This window comes from Hyperoodon ampullatus (assembly GCF_949752795.1).
Source record: "Hyperoodon ampullatus genome assembly, chromosome: 1".
Classification (NCBI taxonomy): Eukaryota; Metazoa; Chordata; class Mammalia; order Artiodactyla; family Ziphiidae; genus Hyperoodon; species Hyperoodon ampullatus.
The window spans coordinates 94,219,929-94,245,933 of record NC_136914.1 but is presented as its reverse complement, the minus strand read 5'-3'; the positions used below and the strand labels follow the sequence as shown (position 1 = coordinate 94,245,933).

General features: G+C 40.8%; 1 protein-coding gene across 1 annotated transcript; it reads right to left on the bottom strand.

Annotated features, from left to right (window-relative positions):
- Nucleotides 1-552: 552 nt before the first annotated feature.
- TMEM165 (transmembrane protein 165) lies at nt 553-26,005 on the bottom strand (the record flags this gene model as incomplete). Its single annotated transcript, XM_079722521.1, has 6 exons — nt 553-667; nt 1,402-1,507; nt 5,475-5,657; nt 6,219-6,394; nt 14,646-14,871; nt 25,799-26,005. 6 exons carry the CDS (start codon nt 26,003-26,005, stop codon nt 591-593), a joined length of 975 nt encoding a protein of 324 aa, XP_079578647.1. The 3' UTR covers nt 553-590.

Genomic DNA, 26,005 nt, shown 5'->3' with positions numbered 1-26,005 from the left:
GTCCCCTGCATCAGCAGGTGGACTCTCAACCACTGCGCCACCAGGGAAGCCCCAAAAACCTAATTTTGAAAAGACTTCTGATTATTCTGATAAACCACTGCTTACTGGCTCAGGAAAATGTTTTAAAAGATAGATATATAGATAGATGATAGAAATTAATTCATTCTTTCCCCCAGGAAAAACTTTAAGGTAAACAAACGTCATAAAACACCTCAGTTATTCAGGACAAAACTCATATTCCTTACAAAGGGGTCAGTGCTGAAAGAGAATCAAGTGGCAGGCCCCCTGCCGAACAATGGCTCTCTATATACTACCCTCACCTCGCCCCAGCCAAGAAAAGGAGACCATATTAACATAATTATGCTGGAGAAAAGAAAAAATCCACACTTAGATATCAGTTGGTTTTTTTAAAAAAAATCCATTTTGCAAATAGAATCTGATTGTTTCTCTTGGACATAATACTTCATTAAGTGGGTCAAACTCACAAATCATTGCTACAAAATACAGTATTTTCCATCACCTTTAGTTATAATATACACTATGTACATAGTTCACCTATTTTAGACTAAATATAAACGAAGAGTATCATGTTAAAAACCAGAATCAGGACTTATAAATAGTGCAGAAAATGCAAACGCCAAAAATACGATGCCTCCTATGATTGTCACTGTAAGAGAACAGAAAAAAGTTTAAGGCAAAATTCCTCTAAATAAGCCCTGATGTTGCCTGTTATTCTTCTAATCTAGTAAACTAACATTAAAAACAAATTAGGAATACTTGAACAAATTAGAAACACTTCAATCTCATTTCTACAGCAAAATACTTAACATGCCCGACTGTGAACAGTTAAGAATCAGTTTATTTTCCAGCACTCTTTTACTAACAGAATGATTAAATTGAAACAGTGCTGACAAGCAACAATAGAACTATAACTCATCTTAAAACCCAATTATATAAAAGAGAATTCTCAACAACTTCTGACTAGCAAAGAGACTATTTTTATTCCATCTTTAAGATCTATCAGCTACGTAGGAAATTTTCAGCTGAATCAGTAAATATGGTCTCCATCTATGATTCCCAATCCCGAAGACACATTTTCAAAGCTAAATAGTTCTCGTATCTCCACAGGGTTGATTCACTGACTTAAATATGTTGACAAAAAGCTACTATGAATCCAGTAATGCTTTGAGATGGTTCTGTATTTTACTAACACCTCCAAGTGAAAAACAGTCCATGTTTGCCACAGCAGAGCCAGTACGTTGGACCTCTAAGAGATTATCGTAGCAAAGTGTTTCTTCTTCTACTTCAGAAGAAACACACTCTCTTTTCTAACCTCAGTGATTCTAAAAGTTAAAATAAATGGAATTTTTCTTTCTAATTTAAAAAAAAAAAAAAACTTACCAGTTCTGACAGAGATTTTTTGTGCTATCATTCTTCCTCCAATTACTGCCAGTCCAGTGCAGAGGCAGTGTCCCACTGTTCCACCCACTGCTACGCCACAGGGATCCTGGAAACATACCATTAATTTAAAACCAAGGTTGAAACTGCTACCTGAGAAAGATAACTATCAAGCAATGAAAATAGAGGTCAGTAACAACAACAAAAACATAAAACAATTCTATGAATTTAGCTGTATAATTTATGAAAAGTGTTATGGCTGCTTGAAGGAATATATTCCATTTATACCTAGGACTAGAGATAAAAGGAGAATAAACTCAAATCAATGTGTAAGATCAAAGTAACCTAATTCAACCTTTCAGCAGTTGTTGAACTTACTTCACAGGCACTATTTAGCTCTTAAGTGACAAGTGCTAAGGAGACCTACCCTTAGACACCTCTTCCCTCAGGCGGTATTTGATACTGTCTAGAAACTACATAAGAGTGTAGTCTGACTGTGCTTCCTAAGAACAGAGACCCTGCCTCTCAGTCTCCACTGCGTCCCAGTGCTTTAGCTCCGTGTCAGGACACAGTATTCATTCAGTAAACACCTGCCACCAAAGCAAACTGGAGGCACTCAGATTGGGAAGACCAGTGAAAGTTTTCCAGAAAAGACAGCCCTGAAGAACAGGCGGGAGCACCTGACCTGGCAGCAGGCCAGCAGCAAGAGGCAGCTGCGGAGCACTTGAGTGTTTCTAGAGAGAACCAGTGAGTCACAAGAGGAGGAGTCCCATCAAGGTAGGAGGGGGCTGGGTCATGAAGGACCCATATAAGCTTAGAGTTTAGACTTTTTAAGACACTGGTTTTTATCTGGGGAGTGACAGGTTATGCTTTAAAAGTCGAGTCGAGAGAGCGAACTGGAGGGGAAGAAGACTGGAGGCAAAGTGATCAATTGAGAGGCTACTGCCAATAGCCCTGGGAAGAGACAATGCTGGCCTGGATTGGCGTGGGAAGACTAGGCAGAGAAAAGCAGATGGATTCGAGAGAAACTGAGGCACTACTGATATACCTTAGTGATAAGTGAATGACAGGAGTGAAAAAAATCAGGCCTGACACTCGAGTTCCTCACCCATAATTCTCTAGATGAATTATGGCAATACCAATGTGATTAAAAAGGTAGAGGAGGGGCTTCCCTGGTGGCGCAGTGGTTGAGAGTCCGCCTGCCAATGCAGGGGACACAGGTTCGTGCCCCAGTCCAGGAGGATCCCACATGCCACGGAGCGGCTGGGCCCGTGAGCCATGGCCGCTGGACCTGCGCGTCCGGAGCCTGTGCTCCGCAACGGGAGAGGCCACAACAGTGAGAGGCCCACATACTGCAAAAAAAAAAAGGTAGAGGAAGCAAGGGAGAAAGGGTTTGTGGCTGCCAACAGGAGTTAAAAGTAGAGAAGTTCAAGAATCAGTTGAGTTCAATGGAGAAGTGATGGGACTGAATATAATAACCCCAGGAGAGAATGTAGGAAAGTGCTGATGATACGATCATGAGGAAAGCAACAGTGAAGAGCTGACGGGAAGAGGAGCCCAAGGGAGACTGAACAGGTGGCCAAGCAATGAGCCTCCCAAGATGACCACGGCAAGCCCCACTGGTGGCTGCAGTGAACTTAAAGCTCCAAATCAACTGGTGAGTCAGAAACTAGAGCCCAGTGGGGTTAGTAAGCAAGGAAGTAGAGCCAACTCCTGTTCCCATCACAGCCAAGCCCTCTGAAACTGAGGGAAGTGGGGGAGGAATAGGCTTATATTTGGAAGAGAAGCAGAATTGAGGAAGGGGTAAAACTTTTTTACATGAGAAAAACTTGTGCATATGCTCACAAAATTGGGCTGGAAGAAAGGCCAAGATTTAAGCTGTAAGTGGGAGCACCGGGGGCTGGAATCCAGAATACAGGCGGGAAAGGACCCACTGTGATGGGTGGCAGTGAAGAAACAATGACCTCTGCTTTCCTCTGTGAAGTGGCAGGAGGCCTGTTTGCTGGGGTGGGCAGTGTGTGTGTGGACTGGGGAAATGGAGAGAGCTGGAAACACTGTCTGTGAGGAATGGAAGAGTGGGACCACATTTCCTAAATTCTGTTATAACCTCTAAAACTAATATCCCAGAAGATGGTTTCATTCTATTTGAAAGTGACACTTGAAAAATCACTGGATTTAAATAAAATTAAATGGTTCCTTTAATACAGGATTTTTCAGAGTCTTTGGTATTTTGTATACTCCATCTTCAAAAAAAAAAAAAAAAAACCAGGATATATTATTTGCCAAATTTATTTGACCCTGGAAACTTTTTCCTCTTTTTTTTTTTTTGTTTTAGTACCCATTAACATCTCAAAGGATACTAGGATTCTGTGACATCCAAAGTGAGAACACTGAATTCTACTAGGAGCAGAAATGAAGTTCAGACTAAAATGGACTGGACTAGACTACTGCATGGGTTATACAAAAGAGTTACCAAAAAAATTAGGAAGATTAAAGTAACAAAGATAGACAACTGCGTCGGTGCTCGTGAAGAGCCCATTCCATGTGCCTGTGGTGCTGCAGCGTGGAAGGTGGCTGACACTGAATGCTCCCCACGGTGGGGACCCTACGTGCATCACTTTGTTTCATCTCAGAGCCACCCTGGAAGTAGACGCTGCAGTGATGTGCTCGCATGGCCAGAGACTCAACCCCAGGCCGCAGGTGCTGCACTGCTGGCAGGGAGCAGACCCCAGGGGCTCAGGGAGTCTCGAGCCTGTCCCAGGTCACTCGTGTCGCTTAGACGACAGTATTAAGAAAAATGCAATGATTCTGCCGTCACGACAGCTCATATGGCAGAACCAACCGCCACAGAATGATCACTTGCTTTCGAGTCCCAATTCTGACAATCCGAATGCCAATAAAAAAGGCTGGAGACCAAGAAAAATATAGGTCAAAGCCATTAAAATGACATTTTAAAAGAAAGCTTATTTTTAAATACGGGACTCAAATGAAAAATCGAGTTCCTTTTTTCCGCATTTTTGAGGCTTCTCGGACAAAACAGCCCATCCTCAACTATCTTAGCCCTGGCTTTCAACTCTTGTTTTATATTCTGAACTGCAGCCTATGTTGAGGAACTTGTTCTTTTATGGTAGATATCTCCTAGGAGTTAAAAATAAATTCAAATCAAGCTTGCTATCTAAAAATCTTACCATCTGATTAAAAACAATGTAATTTCATAGATATAAAAATATAAGAAATAGCATTAGTTAAGATCAAGAAGAGCTGAAAAGCAGCAGCAGCCTTCCATCCCACAACCATCTCTTCAGTAGACCTCAATCAGTGTGAACAATAACAGACACCTCATGTAAAACTTTACTCCCCTCAAAAGAAGTGAGGGTTAAACATTTTCTCAACAAACAGTTATCTTTTACAGAGTGGCATCTGACAACTATGAACAAGATACAGCAGAAAAGCCTAGAAGGCAGACAGCCTCGGCTCTAGTCCTTTGTCCCTGCTACCAACTAGCTTATGTCCTCGGACAAGTCACCCGGCCTCTCTGGGCCTCAGGATCTTATCTGTAGAGCAAAGGCTAGAACAAGATAATCTGAAGTCTCTTCTGGCTTAACATCCTAGGACTGAGTAACCTCGGGCTAAGACTTAACAAGTTTTCTAAGTAACCTCTGCAACACTGGAATTAGTTTTTTAGCACAAGGAACAGAAGAAGCCAAAGATATCTACTTTTAAGGCATTAGGTATTTATTGCCAAATTGGCCTTCAATAATAATATACCAATTTATGTTCTCAACATAAAGTATACAAAGGAAGTTTCTGAGAAAAGAAAAACTAAGCCAGAACAACTGCCGCACCATCATTCTGGCAAAATTGAAGGGAAGAGGAGTCAAAAGAGAGTAATCTGACCGACTGTAGAAACTGGGAGAAGGTCAGTTTTAAAGAGCAGTAGCGTTATTAGATCTAAAACAGTCTAGTATATGAAGTCATCCCTTGACCCACCCTGACTCTGTCCCGTGACCTCTGGAGCAAAGTAACATTAGTTATGCTTAGTTTTAATACAGAAGCAGTCTCCAAGTACCACTCACCTCTCTAGCTGCCAAAACAATTGTAGTTAGTTGAGAGCGATCGCCCCATTCTGCTAAGAATGTTAATGTAAGAGCTTGAACAAAGATGGGTGAAATAAAATGCAGCCACTTTTTCTGAGGTATTGTTGTGCTTGTACCCGTTTCAACATCTCCTGGTCCATTTAAGAGTTTGGTTCGTTGAAACTAAATTTCAAAAAAAAAAAAAAAAAAGACATTAATTCTAGGAACCAAGTCAATAGAGCACAAAATTACTTAATCTTTCTTTTAAACAGTGTTTAAATTCCATAGGAATATGCTCTGAGAAACTAAAGTTATGTAACCCCAAACTTTTCTTTTGAACCACTGGTCTCACATAGCAACAAATGCTATATTCTCAATTTTTCCATTTCTTCCCAATGAAATAAACAATATTAACTGATCACTCATTATCCTAGATGCTGTGGAAAGAAACAGGTAAAATTATAAACTACAGTTCCTGTTTTTCAGGAGCTTATAGTCAATCTAATTAAGGAACTTGATTACAGGTGTTCAGTATTCATCCCCGAGTCCTTTCTCTACCACATTCACACTAACCCAGTCCTATCACAGGCCGATGTAAGAACAGAAACTAAACAAAATAAGCTATTTCTGTGTAGCCCACACACATCACAGATATGGATGACTACTGGAAAACCTCTAGATAGTGTTTACTCTTAATAGTTGAGTGCCTTTTTGGTCCAGATGTTTAACGGTGCTTTGACTTACTTCTTCATCTTTTTTCTTTAATTCTGCTTGAACTTCTTCTAGTTCCTCTTGACCTTCATCTGGACTCATCTTTAAGCCTTCCCGAAGCATTCTAATGCCAAAAATGGCAAATAATGCAGTTGAAACATAGTATGTATACACCCTGGGGATGACTGTGGTGGCATAGCCAAACAAAACTGCAAGAAAGTGCAACAGTGTATTAGTTAATTAGCATATTATACACCAACCAAAGAAACAGTTCAGAAGTCATCATTTACCACTGTTTTAAAGGGGAAATGTTCACATTAGAAGCTCAGCTATTACATAATAACCTTAAACTCTACTTCTTTTCCTCCACCAATATCGAACCCTTAGCTCTAGCCAATGACTCATCACAGCTTAGCAAGAAATCAGTGGTGCAGGTTGAGGTGGCAGGGCTTCCACACGTATCTCTCATGAGATGATCATCTCCTCTTCAGACACCCGCCAGGGGCTGGCTCGCCACGGGTCGTGCAGGGCACAGAACTTTAGTTAGGAGGTTAACTTTGATGCCCTCTACTGATCCCATGATCTAATAACCTGGAAGCTATGCCACTGCCCTATGTGATATTTCTTCATCACAAATCTTTAAATTACAAACTTCTGTAGTGAAGAATCACGACAGGATACTCATGTGGCATTATTCAAACTCTGCTTCTTTGCAACTATTTAAAAATAAGTATATCTTATGAAAGAAAACTAATAATTCCATATCTATACATATACATATATAGCCATACAAACTCGCATATATGTAACATAACAGACAAACTTATTCAGTACTATGCTTTCCTATCATCAAGTACAGAGGGACAATTGTATAAATTATACAAAAAAAACTATACTTGGAACTATCAATATATCAAGAACCTAAATCCTAACTGTGAAACACATTCACAATGGTAATATGAAGTTAGTAATTAAAAACTATGGAAGGGCCAGAGGGTATCTGCGTATATAACAAATGCAATTACTCTTTACTTCACCAGCTCTTTTTATAAAATGGGCACAACACTTACAAAACTGCCTGAACATCAAACATATAACTGCATAGGTAAAGCATTCCTTGCTTCATTATATTACAAAATGAAAAAGACTTTAAAATCATGTTTAGAAATGTAAACCTATGCTTATGTGCATATCTATATCCAAGTTACATAGGTACGTGTGTATATGTACCCGCACACACACATCATACAGACATATATTTTCTAGTTCTGTCCACTGAAAAGGCCAAGAAGCCAAGACATCTCAATGACAATGAGCCAACTTTGCACCCAGATCTTGATTTCTAATACATTGCCCACTAAAAGGCTCCTCAGAGAAATGGCTAATTCCAGGACTGGGCAGAGCAGGTACAAGATGAGCCCGAACTATCCTGTTATACTAGAATGTAAGGAAGAACCAAAACACATAATAGCATGTCACAAGGACACAGGAGTCAGGCTGGAGGGGCTCCCAGCCGCCACATCTGGGACAATTTAAGGAACAATATAGTTAAGTAATTAATTATAAACCACTGAAAAAAAGGAGTTTATGAATTTATATTGATAATAAACAGACAAACCAATGGGAGGTGGGGTGAGCTCTTTATCTTAGAGTAGCATGCCAGGGCCCACTGGTAAACGTGGATGGGGTACTGGAATTAGCCACCATTTTGCAAGCATCAAGGTGAAGTTCAGATCATGTAAGAGTCATCAACTGATGCTAAACTATGGGGAACAGGGTATTTGTATTGTCTTAAAGTGTCTGCCTAAGATTACATGTTAATTGCAAGGGAAGAAAAAAAACAGTATACAAAGAGAAATCCTGACAGGGTGATCAAAATTAACATCGTCAGTGAGGGACAAATGGACATCATGTGCTACTCTTTTAAGAGGGACATGCATCACCTATACAGTGTTCTAGTCAAGAATGCATAACCTCAATCTAGTCATGAGGAAACATCACACAAACACAAAATGAGGAACAGCCCGTTAAAGGGGAGGGGGATGTATCTTAGAAAAATATTATAGAACACATAAGAAAAACTATAGAAATATTTCAGATTAAAAGACTGAAAAGAACTTAATGTACCACCTGACCTAGACTAGATTCTCTACAAGAAGGAAAAAACTGCTAGAGAGAATTTTTTTTTTTTTTTTTTTTTTTTTTTTTGCGGTACACGGGCCTCTCACTGCTGTGGCCTCTCCCGTTGCGGAGCACAGGCACCGGACGCACAGGCTCAGTGGCCATGGCTCACGGGCCCAGCCGCTCTGCGGCAAGTGGGATCCTCCCGGACCAGGGCACGAACTCGCTTCCCCTGCATCGGCAGGCGGACTCTCAACCACTGCGCCACCAGGGAAGCCCTAGAGAGAATATTTTAGATCAACTGACAAAATTAAAATATGGACGACAGAGTAATGTATCAATCTATGTCTATAAAGATATATGTGTCTATGTACTTTATTCCTCTATAGATATATAAACTGTGCGTATATGTACATATATTATACACCTAGAGATATATAAATTGTGTATACATATAATTTTATTCAGATATAAAGGGATAGGTTACAAATGCTAAAGCAAATGTGGTAAAATGTTAACAACAGGTGAATCTGGATAAAAGGTATATAGGTGCTCTTATACTATTTTATTTTTGCAACTTTGTAAATTTAAAATATTTTCCATAAAAGGTTTTAAAAATCTTAAAAAGCGATGTAGCAAACCTTTTAAAATCTCCTAAATTTGGCTTTCCTTTTACCTTCAGATAATCTAAAAGAACTATTTACTGACACAATCCCATGTTTTCTGCCTTGACATCTCCACAGAGAGAAAAAAACGATCTGGCACTATAACCTTGTTCTTCTTCCCCTGGTTGCTGTCCCTCAATTTCCTCTTTCTTTGGAAGCCTTTCCTCAGACACTCAAGTACTTTGGTTCTGTGAACAAAGAGAGGTTATTTCTCTTTAAGCAAGTGATTTGCATCAAGTCAGAAACCACTGATTTACAAGTAATTAAACTGAAAACACTTGGCACAAGAACATTAGTGTGAGGGGGAAAAAATGGCCCAAGGATAAAACTGGGGAATATCAATATTTATGGTACAGTTGTTTTTTTTTTCTCAGAGGGATAAGACTATAACTCAAAGCAGGGGGCGTCTTAGAAGCCAAGAGAATAAAAGGATGAGAATGCCCATGAATGTGGCCTGAGGGGCTCATTAAAATGAAAACTGAACTCTGTAATAACGAAGGCTGATCACTGAAGCCTTTAAAACACAGACTTTCCAGGGGACACGGATGAACAGTTTGTGAAAGAATCTATTTGCAGAAGTTCAACTTCCATGGGTACTTTTCCCTAAAACTCATCTGCCTGAAAACATGCTTGTAGCTGAGGAGTTGTGCGGGTTCTCCTTTCTCACGTCCCTTCTTCACAGCTGCCCTCTGCTCACTCTACAAAGATGACTTTCACCCAGCACCTATGGTGCGTTTCCCACAGTATGGAAAGATATCCTAGGGCACCAAAGAGAGGGTCTGAAATACTGGTATGCCCAGTCAAGGCATCATAAACCAGAGACGGGGCTTTGGGTCTTCCCTGTCTTATACAAGTTTCCTATAAGGCCACGGCATTAGAAATAATGGCATTTTAGGCACTGGAAATAATGGTCATGGATGAGAAATAGGGTATTTGGACCTCAGCAGGAATACTTTTTACTTAGAAATTGTGCTTCCTTCATCCTCCAACCAGGGGGATGCTTTTCCCTAAGGCAGAGTCTTGATACAGCAAAGAGAGCATCAGAAAAGATACTAAATCCCAGTGGCTTATTTCCCCAGGCAGCTCACACCGAGCTGGGTTCCAGGCCCAATCTGGCCAGCCAACCATTTTAGAATTAGAATTCTAAACAGCTGGTTGCCATGGGGACGTATATCATGTTTATTAAATTCAACAACCAAGTAAATGTCTTCTGACAGAAAATAAGCCTGACTTAGATGGTTTACTATGGAACAACTGCCATGGCAATTAGGCAATGTGGTAGACATTTTCCATAAATTGAATGAGCTAAATCTGTGGCTCCAAGGCTCCAGAAAAATATATTTTAAACATGTGATCTGATACAATTTTTAAGATGAAATCCTTTATTGGTGAAAGTACAGTGAAATTAAAAATATTTCAATTTTCTCAACCATTTCTAAATATATCCAATTAAACAAGGTATTGGGTTGGCCAGAAAGTTTGTTTGGGCTTTTCCCCAAGACGTTATGGAAAAATCCGAATGAACTTTCTGGCCAACCCAATACTTCTAAGTAAAAGACTAAACATGTATAAGAACAGTCATTTGATGAATTTCAGAAAAACACTTTTTGGTATACTTGATGGCCCGTGTACCGCAAAAAAAAAAAAAAAAAAAAAAAGACCAGAATTGATCGTAAACCTAGCTTCATTCTAGCAATAATTATCATCCATGGATATATAAACTAATTTTAAAAGAACAGTTCTATCATCTCATTAGGAGATGCATTTCCAACTTTTAAAAAATGTTTACTTAAATTTGTGATATATTTTGCTTTGATCAACTGTGTGCTAGTAACTATAACTCAATCGATAAATGTTAACATTTAGAGACTTAACAGGAAATTTTCACCATCTTGTAAAGTTCAATTTAAATGCGTATTTTTGCTGCAGAAAAATGACAGTGTGATCCATAAAAGATTTTCAAGCAAAAAACTTATCATCATTAGAGTAAAATTCTATGAGGAAAGTAAATGAAATTAAGAATTAAAGGAGGAAAAAGAACAATGTAAATTTCCAAATGTTAAAGCAGAGTTTACTCACGTTTTTTGTTTTGTTTTTTTTTTTTGCGGTACGCGGGCCTCTCACCGCTGTGGCCTCTCCCGTTGCAGAGCACAGGCTCCAGACGCGCAGGCTCAGCGGCCATGGCTCACGGGCCCAGCCGCTCCCCGGCATGTGGGATCTTCCCAGACCGGGGCACGAACCCGCGTCGCCTGCATCGACAGGTGGACTCCCAACCACTATGCCACCAGGGAAGCCCTACTAACGTTTTTTTAAAGGAATGATGGTGGCAGTGATGTTAAGTATCAAATTGCTAATGGTATTTAGATTCCATTAGGTGTATTTTGCCAGAACAGGCCAAGTAGGCCCGAGCCCTGGGACAGCTCGTGCAGGCCCACCCTGGCTGAGTCGGGAAGGAAATCAATGTTGACCTCACAGCTGCTCCTACCTCCCCGCTGATCCCTCTCCTTCCTCTCAGGCCTTCTTCCAAATCTGCCCTGGGTTTCTCCATAGTCACTCCTCCTAAGGAACAAACTCACAAAAACTGAGAAGTTGCCTCTCTTTGTTTTGTTTTGGTTTTTGTGGTACGCGGGCCTCTCACTGTTGTGGCCTCTCCCGTTGCGGGGCACAGGCTCCGGACGCGCAGGCTCAGCGGCCGTGGCTCGCGGGCCCAGCCGCTCCGCGGCACGTGGGATCCTCCCGGACCGGGGCACGAACCCGCGTCCCCTGCATCGGCAGGCAGACTCTTAACCACTGCGCCACCAGGGAAGCCCGAGAAGTTGCCCCTCTTGACGGCTTTGAATTTTAGTGAGAAATTTTGAAAACAGCCAAAGACAAGAATGCCCGATGGAGGCTGTTCAGACATCAAGCTCTCTTCAGGGTGGGACGGGGCAGGAGGAGATGGCTCTCACAGCCTCCGCACTACTGGCTGCCCACCCCCGCTTCCACCACGCATGCCTGGCCACAGACCCAACACTTTTCTAGGCACACAGGTGGTTCTAAACAAGTACTTGTTGAACTAATTAGCCATTTTTGTAAATAATGTGAAAATATCCAAATAAATGGTTCAGTTGTGCCCTGGGCACAGGTGAGCCATACCTAGATGCAAAGCCTCTTTACGATAAGGGGGAAGAGAACTAACTGTTACAGAACTAACCATCCTATACAAGATGGTTTGCTTGTTTTACTTCATTTAATCTTTCTTACAATTCTGTAAGGATTGTTACTATCAGTATCCTGAGTTTACAGCAGACAAAGATTCTCCAGAAGCTTAAATAACTTAGAAAGTCATAATGGAGTAAAAATATAATTAATTCCCAATGACTTTTAAGCTTCAAACCTTTTCCCAATAAAATTTTAATTAGCAAACAGATGACAGTAAATTGTTCTCAGAGGAAGGATTGGGGGCCCATAGCCACCCTGACTGTGCGGCCTCCAGCCCTCATCCACCTCCCCCTGCAGAACCTCTTACCCTGAGGAAAACCATTGGAAATCCCTGGATTCAGAGACAGACACAGCCTTTGAATCCCAGCTCCACTGCCTGTGAGACATGAGTGCATAATATGTCTCTGCTTTCTGTTTGTCCATCTGTAGCAGGACAAAGCGTTGTCCTGAAGAGGGCCTGAAGCATCATGCACACAGATGGTACTCAGCAAATGGCAGCCGTGTGACCTGCTCCTGTCTGCATGATGAGCAAGCAGTAGAGGCTAGATTCAGCCCCAGGCTCAAGACGTCAGGTCTCGTGCCTTTCCTGCCCCCCATCCCCCAGCAGCTCCACGCTCCTAAATAGAACATAGAGAAAGGGCTCAGGACCCAAAGCAAGCCAGTTTAGGAGCGAATCTGGAATGCTAACAAGAAAGAAATAACACTGGCAAATGGAAATTTTGCAAAGGAAATGGCTGCCACGCTTACAGACTGCTGAAATTCCCCCCGGAACTGAACTCAACCATCTAGGGGGAATGGGTACAGTGTGACCAGGCTGATGGGAAAACAAACGGGGTCAACGGATTTGACCGGGGAAGCAGTGTTTAACCTATCTCGAAAGACTGTGTTTAAAATGTATGATGTCTGAAATTTCTTTTTTAATCAGTTTGCAAATGTAATATAAATTTAAATATCGTGTAACAAATGTTAAAACACTTATAAGACAAACATAAAAAAAAAAAGAATACCAACTATAACAATTCTACACAATATACCAAAAATTAGATCTTTGAAACTCCTTGAACTTACGATGAAAAGTGAGAGGGGGTATAGTTTTTCAAAATTATTTTAGAGATATACAAGGAAGAGGTTTGAAGACCAGTGATACAGCCCATTCCTTCAGATAGTCCAGGTGAGAGGAGCTGTCAGTACCAGCAGCCAGAGGGAGGTGGGCCAAGGGTCAGGACGAAAGAGACCAGCCCCACTGACCGCTGAGGGAAGGGAGCTAAATCCATAGAAGAGTGGGGGGAGCGCATGCAGCCAGGTTCTGAGGAGGGAGTGGGCGGAGAGAGGACGGCCTTCTACTTTATCCTCAAAGCTGGAGGTTTCAAAACTAAAATTCTCTGATATTATTCAAACTCATTCCAAACAAGTGACTTCACCATTTACAACCTGCTCCACTATTTCCTAGAATCAAAATTTGCTTTTGAAGAGAAAATTTTTGTGTATGTGAAATATGAATAATGCTAACATCCAAATGTGAAAAGCAGTCAATTTTTTTATTCAATAAAATACTCATGGTAGGTTTAAAAAGACAAACTTTAACAAGCATCCAAGCATCCAGAAACAGAACCTGTCCTATACTTTAAGAACTGTGTTTCAGGAGAAATCTAAGGCATGCTGAGAGAGAGGAGTCAATGACTGAGCACCTGAAATATAAGAGCTCATTTTAATACAAACCGCAACCCTGTGAGGCAGCTAGATACTATCTCCAGCTTACAAATGGGGAACTGAAACTCAAAGAGGTTAAGTAACTTACCATTAAGTTAATACACAGCAGAGTGAGACTCCAACCCAAGTCTGGCTCTAAGGGGAAAACTCGCTATTTTCCATCCAACTACATGGCTTCTGAATCAGAGACTAAACTATGTTTAATTATGTAGTGTTAAGTTTACTTTCTCCTGGTCTTAATTCTTTGAAAAATTGAAGCCTATATAATAGTAACTCAAATAGTAATACAAACCGGGAATCTAAGAATGTTTCATTCCCTACTGTTGGGGTAAGAGGTTAAGAATAGCTTAATAGAACACAATACCCTGAACATTACCCCTCACTACTGATTACCACATGCCCTTCAACAGAAAATATGCAATTCTCTGTGGTTGCTTGCATCCTGTTTCTAAAGTATCAGATATAAATTTCTCTGGACTTAAAAAGGAAAAAGAAAAAAAAGCAAGGATAGCCATAGCAAAAGCAAGGATCAAAAAGCTAGTGAATAAATGAGGAGCATGTATCCTGGCTATGAATAGCTAAAAATTTAATTTCAAAAGTGCAATATCGTTTTTAGGAATTTATGTACTGTAAACATTTTCTGCTTACTAAGTTCTGAAACATGAACCAAATTCCAATATAACTAGTTGAATGATTCAGTGACTTAATACCACCATGCTTTCTCTTTAATTCAATAAACTCATTAGGAGGAAAAAGCACTCACCTGATAAGCACGTCATTAGGCCCAAGGCAAGCATAGCACCAGCCAACACTGTCAAACGATTATAGCGCATTGCCATGATGGCTGCTATAAAAAATGTCTTATCACCCAGTTCAGATACAATGATAACTGATATGGCAGCCACAAATGCATGGATAAATCCCAAATTAGTTTGGGTAGCTGGATCTTCTTTATTGGTATGAACTGGAGCAGCTGGTGTAAATCCTTTCTGAAATTAAAAAAATACATATTTATCAGCTACTTTTTTGAAAAAAGTCATTATTTTATTTTGTAGATGAATTAAGATTGTTTTTCTGTCATGGTCATTAGACTTATTTACTGTCTAATCACTTTGAAAGCCATTAGCAATGAGAGAAACCTCTGATTGATGCCTGCTACAATGGAAATCCAGGTACAAGTCTACAAAACAATTAAAAAAAAAGAGTAGAGAACAGCTATATCCGCACATCAAAATTACCTTGTTTTCTAAGTGTGAGTTGAGATTTAGTTCTTAGCTATGTCTCATTCAAGTTTTTATTCATAACTTGGGTGTAAGACCCAAGGTATGCTTATCAAACATTTAACAGGAAGCTGAGAGAAATTTCATGAACACTTACGAGAACAAAGTAGGATCTGGAAAGCTCTCAACAGGCTAGAAGAAGAGTTGGCTCTAGCTAAGATGAGATCTAATATAGCTGGATATATGGTTGGTCCTACACTAAAAATATCCTAGGCTGAAATGTGGCCTAATAAAAAAGATAAGCCAGAGTCTCAGCTGGTGTTAAGGTCATTTTGAGTTGAAAATGTGACAAAGCTCCAAAAAGGCAGCAAGTACTTTAAGCACTTTAAAGAGTCAGTGACAAGCCCATCTTCTGTGCTGCAGAGCCCTTACCCAAAGTTCTGTACTGGCTCTGAGGCACCACATTTTAAGAAGGCACTGCCCTCTGAAGATTACTGCAGACAAAAGAAGACTCTAAAGCCAGGGACAGGCAAGCAACAGCTAAGAGTAAATCCAGCTGAGAATGATTTTTATGTTTTTTAAGGGTCTGCAAAAAAAAAGAAAAAGAGAAAGAGGGATGGAGGGAAGTAGGAAAAGAAAATTATACAACAGAGACCTTAAGTAGCCTGCAAACACGTGGCCCAAACCTAAAATATTTATAATCAGGCCCATGACAAAAAAGTTTGCCAACTCAGTCTCTAAAACAATCACATAAGGGACCAGGAAGCACTGGGTGCCTACGTTCCAATAATTGAGAAAGTCTGATGAAAGTCTATATGGTCCCAAGAGATAGAACTAAAAAGTTATAGGTGGCATGGCAGGTTGTAGCTTAACACACAGAAAAGATTTCTACTCCACAGGAGCCCCCAGAAGCTGAAATGGACTTCTAGAGAGGGTAGCAAATTCCCTCCTCAACGTGAGAGTTCCAAGGAAGAGAACCACCACCTACAGGAAGTGTGCTCATCAGAGGTTCTCAACCAGGGCGATTTTGTCTCCCAGGGGACTTTTGGCAAAGTCCGGAGACATTTTTTTTGTCACAGCTGAAGGGAAACTAATGGCATCTAGTGGGTGGAGGCGAGAACTGCTGCTACGCACAGGACAGAATGCGTAGGACAGCTCCTCACAACAAAACATTATCTAATCCAAAATATCAATAGTTCCTAGGGGGAGAGACCCTGGACTAAAGGAATCACTTCTAAAGGTCTCTTCCAATCCTAATTGCCTTATCTTTAATTAATCTTTAAAGCCTACGAGTCTCTAGAAACCTGAGGGATAAAAAAGAAAAAGAAACCCAAGAATGTATGTGAGTTTTGACAGAGTATAAAAAGAAGTACTTTTATTCACAAAGGCTCCAGTCAGAGATAAGAATAAAATGCTAAATTTTTAGTGTGCATGTCATTCCTTAACACATGACATAAACTTGACTCCCAAATTCCACAGTAAAGATCAGAAAACTTTAAGCATTACTCAGACTAGACCTCTGAGCTAAAAATTGGGGAAATTTAACAATTTAGAAAATACGTGGTGTGAGGGCTAAATCAGAAGGGCAGCCTCAGAAGCTAGCTCTTGATTAAGCAAGTACCATTTTAAGGGATTCTAGCTTTCTCTCCATTATCATTTTAATTCCAACTATGCTGATCTTCTTATCTCTTCCAATACCCTATGAGCATTAAGCATCATAAAAAATATAAGCATTTTCATTCAGCTTTCACTAATGCAACATTTTCCTCTTGGAAATACCTTCTGAATGAAAAAATTTCATTGCAAAATATTTAGGACCTGAAATCCAAGAAAATTTTTTAGGAATAAATATTCCTAAAACATTTATTTACAACCAATTAGCTGCAAGCTCAAACAGAAAATGTTTACTTTTAAAAACAAACAATAATGATCAAAACCACAAATTCTCATCGTTTTATAATTCGCAGCCATAAAACCGTGGCCACATTACTTAGCCTCTCTGTTCCTCTGTGAAATGATGAGAATAAAACTTGCCTTGCAAGCACAAAGCAAAACAAAACTACATATTCTTAAAACCTTTCTATATACAAAGCACAAGAAAAATTAACTTACAGTTTTTGTTATATATTGAGCTGGTCCTGGATAGCCAAAATCAGTGTTAAACAGCCACCAAACATGGTGTGATAAGAATTTAAAACAAAAGTAGTAGGGTATTATGAAGATAGAAGATTTTAAAAACTTGAAGTGTTAATAAATAGGGGCAGAAAATGATCAATTACCATTCATTCATTTGTTGTCAATCAATTGCCCAAGTGATTACTGTGTACAAGGATCATCTCCTTTTTCTAATTCACCTTCAGAGTGACAGAATGTACTGGTTTAATAGGTGGGCTTTGGAATCAAGACTTCCAGGGTTCATAGCCAAGGTATTACTGGTTACTGTACGACCCTGCGCCAGTAAGTTTACCTCCCTGTGATTCAAGTTACATCTCTAAGATGAGGGGTACCTATACCTTACAAGGTGGTTGTGAGGATTAAATGAATTACTACACATAAAGCCCCTAGGATGGTGCCTAATGGGGCCTAATATACAGTAAGCACTCAGTCAGTTATTATAGCACACCACAACGTGACCAGTTTAATCTTCCTAAAACTAATTTCATCATGACTTTCTTATGCCTAGAACATAAAATGCAAATACTTAATTCTGGTAACTATCCAACATGTCCTATCTAATCACATACCAATTCCCAAAGTGAACCTTAGTGAACCTCCCTAATGAAGGATGAGCCAGAGCAGCACTGTCCAACAGAAAATAATGCAAGCCACATAATGTAATTTTAAAATCCCTAAGGGGGGCTTCCCTGGTGGCGCAGTGGTTAAGAATCCGCCTGCCAATGCAGGGGACATGGGTTCAATCCCTGGTCCAGGAAGATCCCACATGCCGCAGAACAGCTAAACCCTGGCTCCACAACTACTGAGCCTGCGCTCTAGAGCCCGTGAGCCACAACTACTGAGACCACAAGCCACAACTACTGAAGCCCACGCGCCTAGAGCCCGTGCTCTGGAACAAGAGAAGCCACTACAATGAGAAGCCTCACAACGAAGAGTAGCCCCCGCTCGCCGCAACTAGAGAAAGCCCGCGCGCAGCAACAAAGACCCAACACAGCCCCAAATAAATGAATTAATTAATTTTTAAAAATTTTAAAAATAAAATAAAATTTCTAGGGAATTCCCTAGCGGTCCAGTGGAGTTAGGACTCCATGCTTCCACTCCAAGGGGCACGGGTTCGATCCTGTTTGGGGAACTGGGATCCCGCAAGCTGCGCAGTGCAGTCCGGAACGATAAAATAAAATAAAATTTCTAGTAGTCAGATATTAAAAAGTAAAAACAGATAAAATTATTTTTAATATTATTTAATTTAACCCAATATATCCAAAATACTACTCTAGGAATATTTTTCAAATGACTAACGAGATATCAGTATTTAACCCTCTTGTTTTGTTCTTACCAACTCTTCAAACACCGGTGTGTATCTACTCATTGCACACACCTCATGCACATCTCAGTTTGGACCTGCCACATCTTTTCAAGTGCTTAAAAACTGCCACATGGCTCATGGCTGTAGTACTGGGCAGTGTGGCTCAAGAACACTTCAAGTTTTGGGGTAACACAAGCCTTCAGTCACGCAGTCCCGCTTCCCTTCCTACCTTTCTATCATTATGCCCCTATTCATCCACATTCCTCAAGACCCAACTTATGTAGAGCCTCTTGAGCAAGCCATACCTCAACAACTCCAGCCCCTTAAGGATCCCACTTCCCTCAAACTGCAGGCATACTGTGGGCAATGAGTCATGGCAAGTACATGACTGGAACAAAGTTTGAGGTAGGAACACTCAGGGGGCTAACCGTTTTGTCCTAGAAATGCGTATAAATGTAATGTTATCATTTGTAATAATTAAGAGACAAAAATAACTAAATGTCCATCCATAAGGAACTGGTTAAAAATGGTAGCTCCATATACTGGAATATTACGGGGCTAAAAATAAGAACGTTTTATATATACTAATAAGAAAAAAAATCACTAAGACATTTTTAAGTTGAAAAAAGTACGTCTTATGTACATAGTTATTGTATGTATGTTATGGGGCGGTGAGTTAGGTAGGTATATAAAGTATTTACACAGTTGCTAATGAACCGGAAATCTCAGGACACAGTGGCCAGGGAAGGAACCAGGATGACTAGAACAGGTGTTGGCAAACTTTTACTTAAAGGGCCAAATATTTAACCTCATGGACCATAAAGTTTCTTTGGTAATTACCCAACTCTGAGGCTACACCCTGAGATCAGCCATAGGTAATACTTAAACGAATGGCCTGGCTCTATTCCAACAAAACTTTATTTACAAAAACAGGCAGTCAGTGGTAAACTACAGTTTGCTGACCCCTGAGCTAGAATACAAGAGGAGGTGACACACTTCTCATTCTACATTTTTCTGTACCTTTTGGATTTTTCACCATGCACATGATTAAAGACACCTATTGTGCACCACTTCAAAAATCGCTTGACCCCATCTCTTACTCCAGCTATGGAGGACCAATTCCTTGCAGGCTGTAACTAGCTTTAGGCAGATCCAACCAGAAAGTAAGCACGGTGCACATACTTCCTCACTACACTACCCAGAAGTATGCAGGAGTTAACCCCTGTGGGGCAACCTCTGACCAATGCGGAGGAACCGATTCTGAGGTTCATTACATTAGGCTCCCAGAAGTTGCAGCAGAATTCATACTAGTCACTCGTGGAGTGGCTAACTTCAAAATGCATCAGGTGCATGCATTCACCTTCTGCCCTGGACTGACAATTTGAGAAAATACAGGCTTTATTCTGATAACAGGGAGTAAACCACCAGATGAATGGTTGGGGTAAGATAAGAAAGATAAACTGGGCTCGGATCGAAAAGCCTGTATGTTTATGGACCAGTTTAGAGGCAAGCGAGAAGCCCTTTAAAGTTTCTGAGTAGAAGACACAAACGTAATTAAGGCACTGTGACTAACAGATCGGGACAGAAAGTAGAGAATATAGAGAATACAGGCCACTGGACCAATTAATTAGGAGTAGGAGGTCTGCTGCACAAGACCAACGTTGAAGACAAAATAAAGGAAAATATTCCGCACATGATGAAAAAGAAAAATTAATAGAATTTTTAAAAGGCAAAGAATCAAAGATGCTATTCATATTCCCATAAGGTATACGGGAAAGAGGACTAAAAATAAGGGGTTTGGTTTCACACATGTTCAATTTGAGGATAAAAAGCATTTCAAATAAAGCTTTCCAAGAAGTCATCAGAAATGAAAACCTGAGTTTAGGCCAGCACAGGCTCAAGTTATGTATTTGGTTGCTGGCAACCTGAATTTATCAGCTAGAGCTTTGCAAGACTAGATTTCTAAGGGCAAAGGCAGAGATTACATTGAAAAAATGAACCTTAGACAATGTCTATATTTAGGGAAGGTGTGGAGGGGGGAAAAAAGAGAAAACAAAATTGTCTTAGATATTTAGAGGCACAGGCAGGAGAAGACCACAGATGGTTCAAGTTAGGGGCAATCACCGTTTCACTGAGCTGCTAACTAAAGGCCAGGGATTTCCATATACATTGTTTTGATACTCAAAACCTTAAAGCTGTTATCCCAACTTAACACAAAAGGAGAAGCTGAGAAACAATAGAGTTAAACCATTTCCTCAAGTTCATACAAACCAAGATAGAGCAGGAGCCTTAAAAAAGTGGATAGATAATAGTGTCAAACGGGAACTGAAAAAGAGCCTTGGATTTAGCAATTAAGTAGGTTACAGGTATCCTTCAAAAATGAAAATTCAATGTAAAGGCATGGGCAGATGCCAGATAACGGAAGACTAAAGCAATGTGAAAAAGCAGCTAATTCCCTAGTTAAAAATTTCATTTACAAAACTGAAGAACAGAAACTAATGCAGCCAAGTAGAGTTAAATCATTGGCCTTTTTTTTTTTTTTTCCTCCAAACAGGAGAAACCTGTGGGCATGTGTAAGCAGACAGAAAGGAACCAAAGAAAAGGAGAGAATAAAGATACTGAAGGGAAAGTACTGGAGGTCAGAGGAGAATGGGCACATGGACAGAAAGAAATATGGAAAGGGCGATAGTTTTGTCCAATTCAGAAGAAAGGCAGAAAGTACTGGCATAGAAGCAAATATTTAGATTAGTAAAGGACAGTCACATGCAGCAGTGACTATAATTCCAATTTTGGCATTCCACTAGTCAGTTACACAGTGTTAAAGTAATGAAACACAGTGTTTTCCTTAGTACAAATACCACCCTTTCAGTATTTTAATTTGGGTCTGAAACTCAGATCATTTAATTTGGATCTGAAACCCAAATTATTTACATCCTGATAGCAGAATCAACAACTTATAATTAGAAAACAAAACCAAAAAAACTGACTGAATAAAACTCTTTAAGTTAAAATTAGTTCCAAATTGAAAAATTGTTAAAAAGCTCCCCCATTTAGAGAGTATCCTTTTATTCTTTCATTTTCTTCAAGAGATGAAAATAACAATTAACAATGAAAAAATAATTCCTATTCTAGTTCCAGGGCTCAAATGAACACATACGTGACTGTAATGATATTGATACAGATACCTGCATCAGAATCATCTACACGTGATGAACTAGAGAAGATGAAGATGCTTTCTTTGGAACAAAATCTAGAGCCTACTACCAAGAAAATGACTGATGTCCCTGCGAAAACAAAGTCCCTCAACAAAAGTTACCACGCAAGAGGTTAGATTATTTGAAGATAAAGAAGGAAAAAGCTTAGAATTGTCTTAGAACTGTCTCCTTGCCATTACTTTATTGTATGAAGTCAGAAAAACCTTTCAGAAATTGGAAAAATGTGCACAAAAATACACGTGTAACTTAAACAATGACATCATGGATAAGCTTGGTTTTAAAAGATTGCATTAAAATAAAGAAATAGGGCTTCCCTGGTGGTGCAGTGGTTGAGAGTCTGCCGATGCAGGGGACAGGGGTTCGTGCCCCGGTCCGGGAAGATCCCACATGCCGTGGAGCAGCTGGGCCCGTGAGCCATGGCCACTGAGCCTGCGTGTCCGGAGCCTGTGCTCCGCAACGGGAGAGGCCACAACAGTGAGAGGCCCGCGTACAGAAAAAAAAAAAAAAAAGAAAAAAAAAGAAAGAAAATTATATTTTATTATAAATTTTCATTATCACCTTTTTATTTGTGGATGTTTAACTTTTTTTTCCATAAGTTTATTTTATTTATTTATTTTTGGCTGGGTTGGGTCTTCATTGGTGTGCGCGGGCTTCCTCCAGTTGCGGTGAGCAGGGGCTACTCTTCCTTGCAGTGTGCGGGCTTCTCATTGTGGAGCACAGGCTCTAGGCGCAAAGGCTTCGGTAGTTGTGGCACACGGGCTCAGTAGATGTGGCTCACGGGCTCTAGGCGCGTGGCTTCAGCAGTTGTGGCTCATGGGCTCTAGAGCGCAGGCTCAGTAGTTGTGGCGCACGGGCTTAGTTGCTCCGCAGCATGTGGGATCTTCCCAGACCAGGGCTCGAACCCGTGTCCCGTGCATTGGCAGGTGGATTCTTAACCACTGCGCCATCAGGGAAGCCCTAGCTTGTTGTTTTTTAAATAATATTTTTTGTGAATGTTACTGTTAATTCATATTAGAATAATATATTTAACAATTACATTTTTCTAAATACATTTTTATTTTAATGAATCTTTAAACAGTTTTGTTTTTATGAATGTTACTGTTTCATAATGTATTTATAAATTTTGACATTTGAAATGTATTAAGTATATTTCACTGATTTTTTTTTTTAATGAATTGCTTTGATAGCAGAACACCAACAAATAAATACAGTAACATCATGATCGTTTCATTCTGACACAGCAATCATGAGTAAGACAAGGGTCTTCATACCCTTGGCATCAGTCTTAGCTGTAAGGAGGCTAGAATTGGGAGTTTGGACTGTATGGAGCAGAACTGCAACTTAATGAAAATGGAAGAAAGTTTAAAATATTGTGTGGAAGGCCTTGGTGTTAAAAGATAATAGACAAAAGAAATGCCAAGAAACAGTAAAGCAGAAATACAGTAAGGAGAATGTGTACTGGGTTGAGTGATAGACTTCTGCGGCTTTATCAACAGTGCTTCACAACCACAGCAGTCCTTCACTGGCCCTTCCAGAATATGCAGCAAATTATAAATTACCTCTGTTAAATCTAGCTGATTTCCCCCAACTAAAGGGACTTAATGCTTCTTGTACTACATACTCTGCCCAAGGAAGGAATAAGAAAAAAAAACTGAGTATGTCACTAGAAGTAAACTGCATAAACGAAAGGATCTCAGTAATCTTGCTTTAAAGCACCCTATAAGATACAACTACAGGGCTTCCTTGGTGGCGCAGTGGTTGAGAGTCCGCCTGCCGATGCAGGGGACACGGGTTCGTGCCCTGGTCCGCGAAGATCCCACATGCTGCGGAGCGGCTGGGCCCGTGGGCCATGGCCGCTGAGCCTGTGCTGCGCAACGGGAGAGGCCACAACAGTGAGAGGCCCGCGTACCGCAAAAAAAAAAAGATACAACTACATTTTTATAATACATCTTATATTTGAAAGCTTACCAATACATTTTTTCCTCTCCATTTTCAGAAGTCCACACTCACACAGTGGCATGAAAGCATATATTTAAACATCCTACCCTTTTAAAAGATCTGCTCCATGCAGTTGCAAAGCAAAACGGTTGAAACTTTAGGATATGCAGCGATGCTGAATCCTTGCTTACGTGGCTATTAAACTGAACTCTGGCCATATTTTACTTCTGCCAAGTGGACAAAAAAAGCAAATGATACTTACATTACATAGCTTAGAAAATATGTGAAAGAAAAATCTCTTCCGATATACTGTAATACCGTAGAGGGAAAAAGACACTTGAGCCATAACAAAAGTTACGTGAAAATATAATTAAAACAAGATAATTAGATTCTACTACAATCCAGAACAAACAGAGTAAATTCCTATCTAAGAAGAACCACCAAGAATATATCAAAATAGTAAAGACAAAAATCATACTATCTTGTGCCTGTCCCTTCCCTCCACGTCCCCAGTTTTAAGGACAAGCATCCTTAAGACACTTAAATATGGTCACTGGATACTGCTGCCTTTTTTTTTTACACGACTGTATTTCTCCTAGCTGTCTAAAAAGGTTATCAATAAGCATACCTACCATTATTTGTATCTCAAAAACCACTATATGACTAAAACTTTAATGCAAGGCCTGGAAAGTTACACAACGCAAAATATTTACCGCTTTAAAATAAACTTCTGATAGTGAGTTAAGTGACAGAAAGCTAAATGATGAACACTAAGAATGAATTTCATGAATCACCATTTCAGTTCAATTTCAGAAGTGGAAATGGTGAGCCGGGTCAGCTGAGCCCACGAGTGACAGGCAGGAGAGGGAAATAACTTTTTGCCCGGAAATTTTAGGGAAGTCTTCACGGAGAGGAGATATCTGCTGGTTCTTGAAGGGTGGGAAAGGTTCTAATCAGTAGGCTTCAAAAAGCCCTTTTATTTAGAGGCCTTTTGTTGGAGAGACTAGCAACAGAGCACATGGCATGTCTTGGATTTGAGTACAGCATATGATTGAGCAAGGGAGTGAGGACTAAAAAGCCTAGAGAGGTTGACTGGAGCCGGATCACCAAAAAACCTGAACATCTTGCTGAAGAGGGTGGACTGAAATCATTATGCCGGGAAACTCACTGAAGATTTCTGAGAAGGAAAATGGAATTCAATGTTTAGGAAGATTAGTTACGTGGGAACATGCTGAAGGTAGCCTGGGGTGGAAACGGGAGGGCTGAGTGCCAAACGGTCCCCTACTAGAAGACACTACAGAGGGCCTGGATTCAGGAATTCAAATTGGAAACGAGGAGAAAGTCCAGGACCCATACTGGGACTAAATTTAAAACCGCTGCAGAGATTTTGAACACTAGTGACTGGTTCTATTAACATAAACTAAGATGTTAATTAATATCTACTTAGTGAAGGCCAAAATGCAGGATTCTGGTACACTTATGACTTTAGTCTTGGCATCCCACAACGCTGCAGCACTCCTTACTGTCAAAAACTGACTGTTCCTCTGCATTCCTAAGGGCTACTTCCTGCAAGCCAGAACACGTTTTTAAAAAAGTGAGAGTCACGCTTCGTTATCCATATACATTTGGCAAAAATCACAAGTCGTGCAAAGCTGAATTTGGTAAACAATTTGGGATAGTCTGTTTCAACAATGAAATGGCCCATATTATTATTCTCAGAGAATACGAAAAGCCTCCCAGCTGCCCTCCGTTGAAAACTTTCTACTTGGGATGAGTATTTCCATCTCTCTAGAATACATCTGATCAACAAGACGCCCATTCCTCAGCAGCATCTTTATCCTCCCGAGCTAAAGGTTTACAGTGGACTCCCAGCTCTGCTCTCCCCTCCTCTCCCCTCCCCGCATAAGGAGCCGGGCGAGGCCAGGCCCGACCCGGGAAAAGCGCACTCCTCGGTCTTCCACCCCAGGGAGCCGGGGCCGGGCGCCCCTCCCCCCGCTGGCAGCCTGCGTCAAGGGCGGCGCTCCGGCGGCGGCGAGCCTGGTACCCGGCTCGTCCTGCTCACCTCGGCCCGGGCCGGCTCGGGGCCCTGCACGGCCGCGGGCTGCTGCTGCAGCTGCTGGGCAGGCGCCGGAGGTTCCTTGTTCCGGTGGCTGAGGTCTTCGTCGGGTACGGCCCGGACCCCGGCCGGGGCCCACAGCAGCGGAAACAGCAGGAGCAGAAGCAGCCGGGGCGCAGATGCGCGGCCGCTACCCCGGGCCGCCGCCGCCAT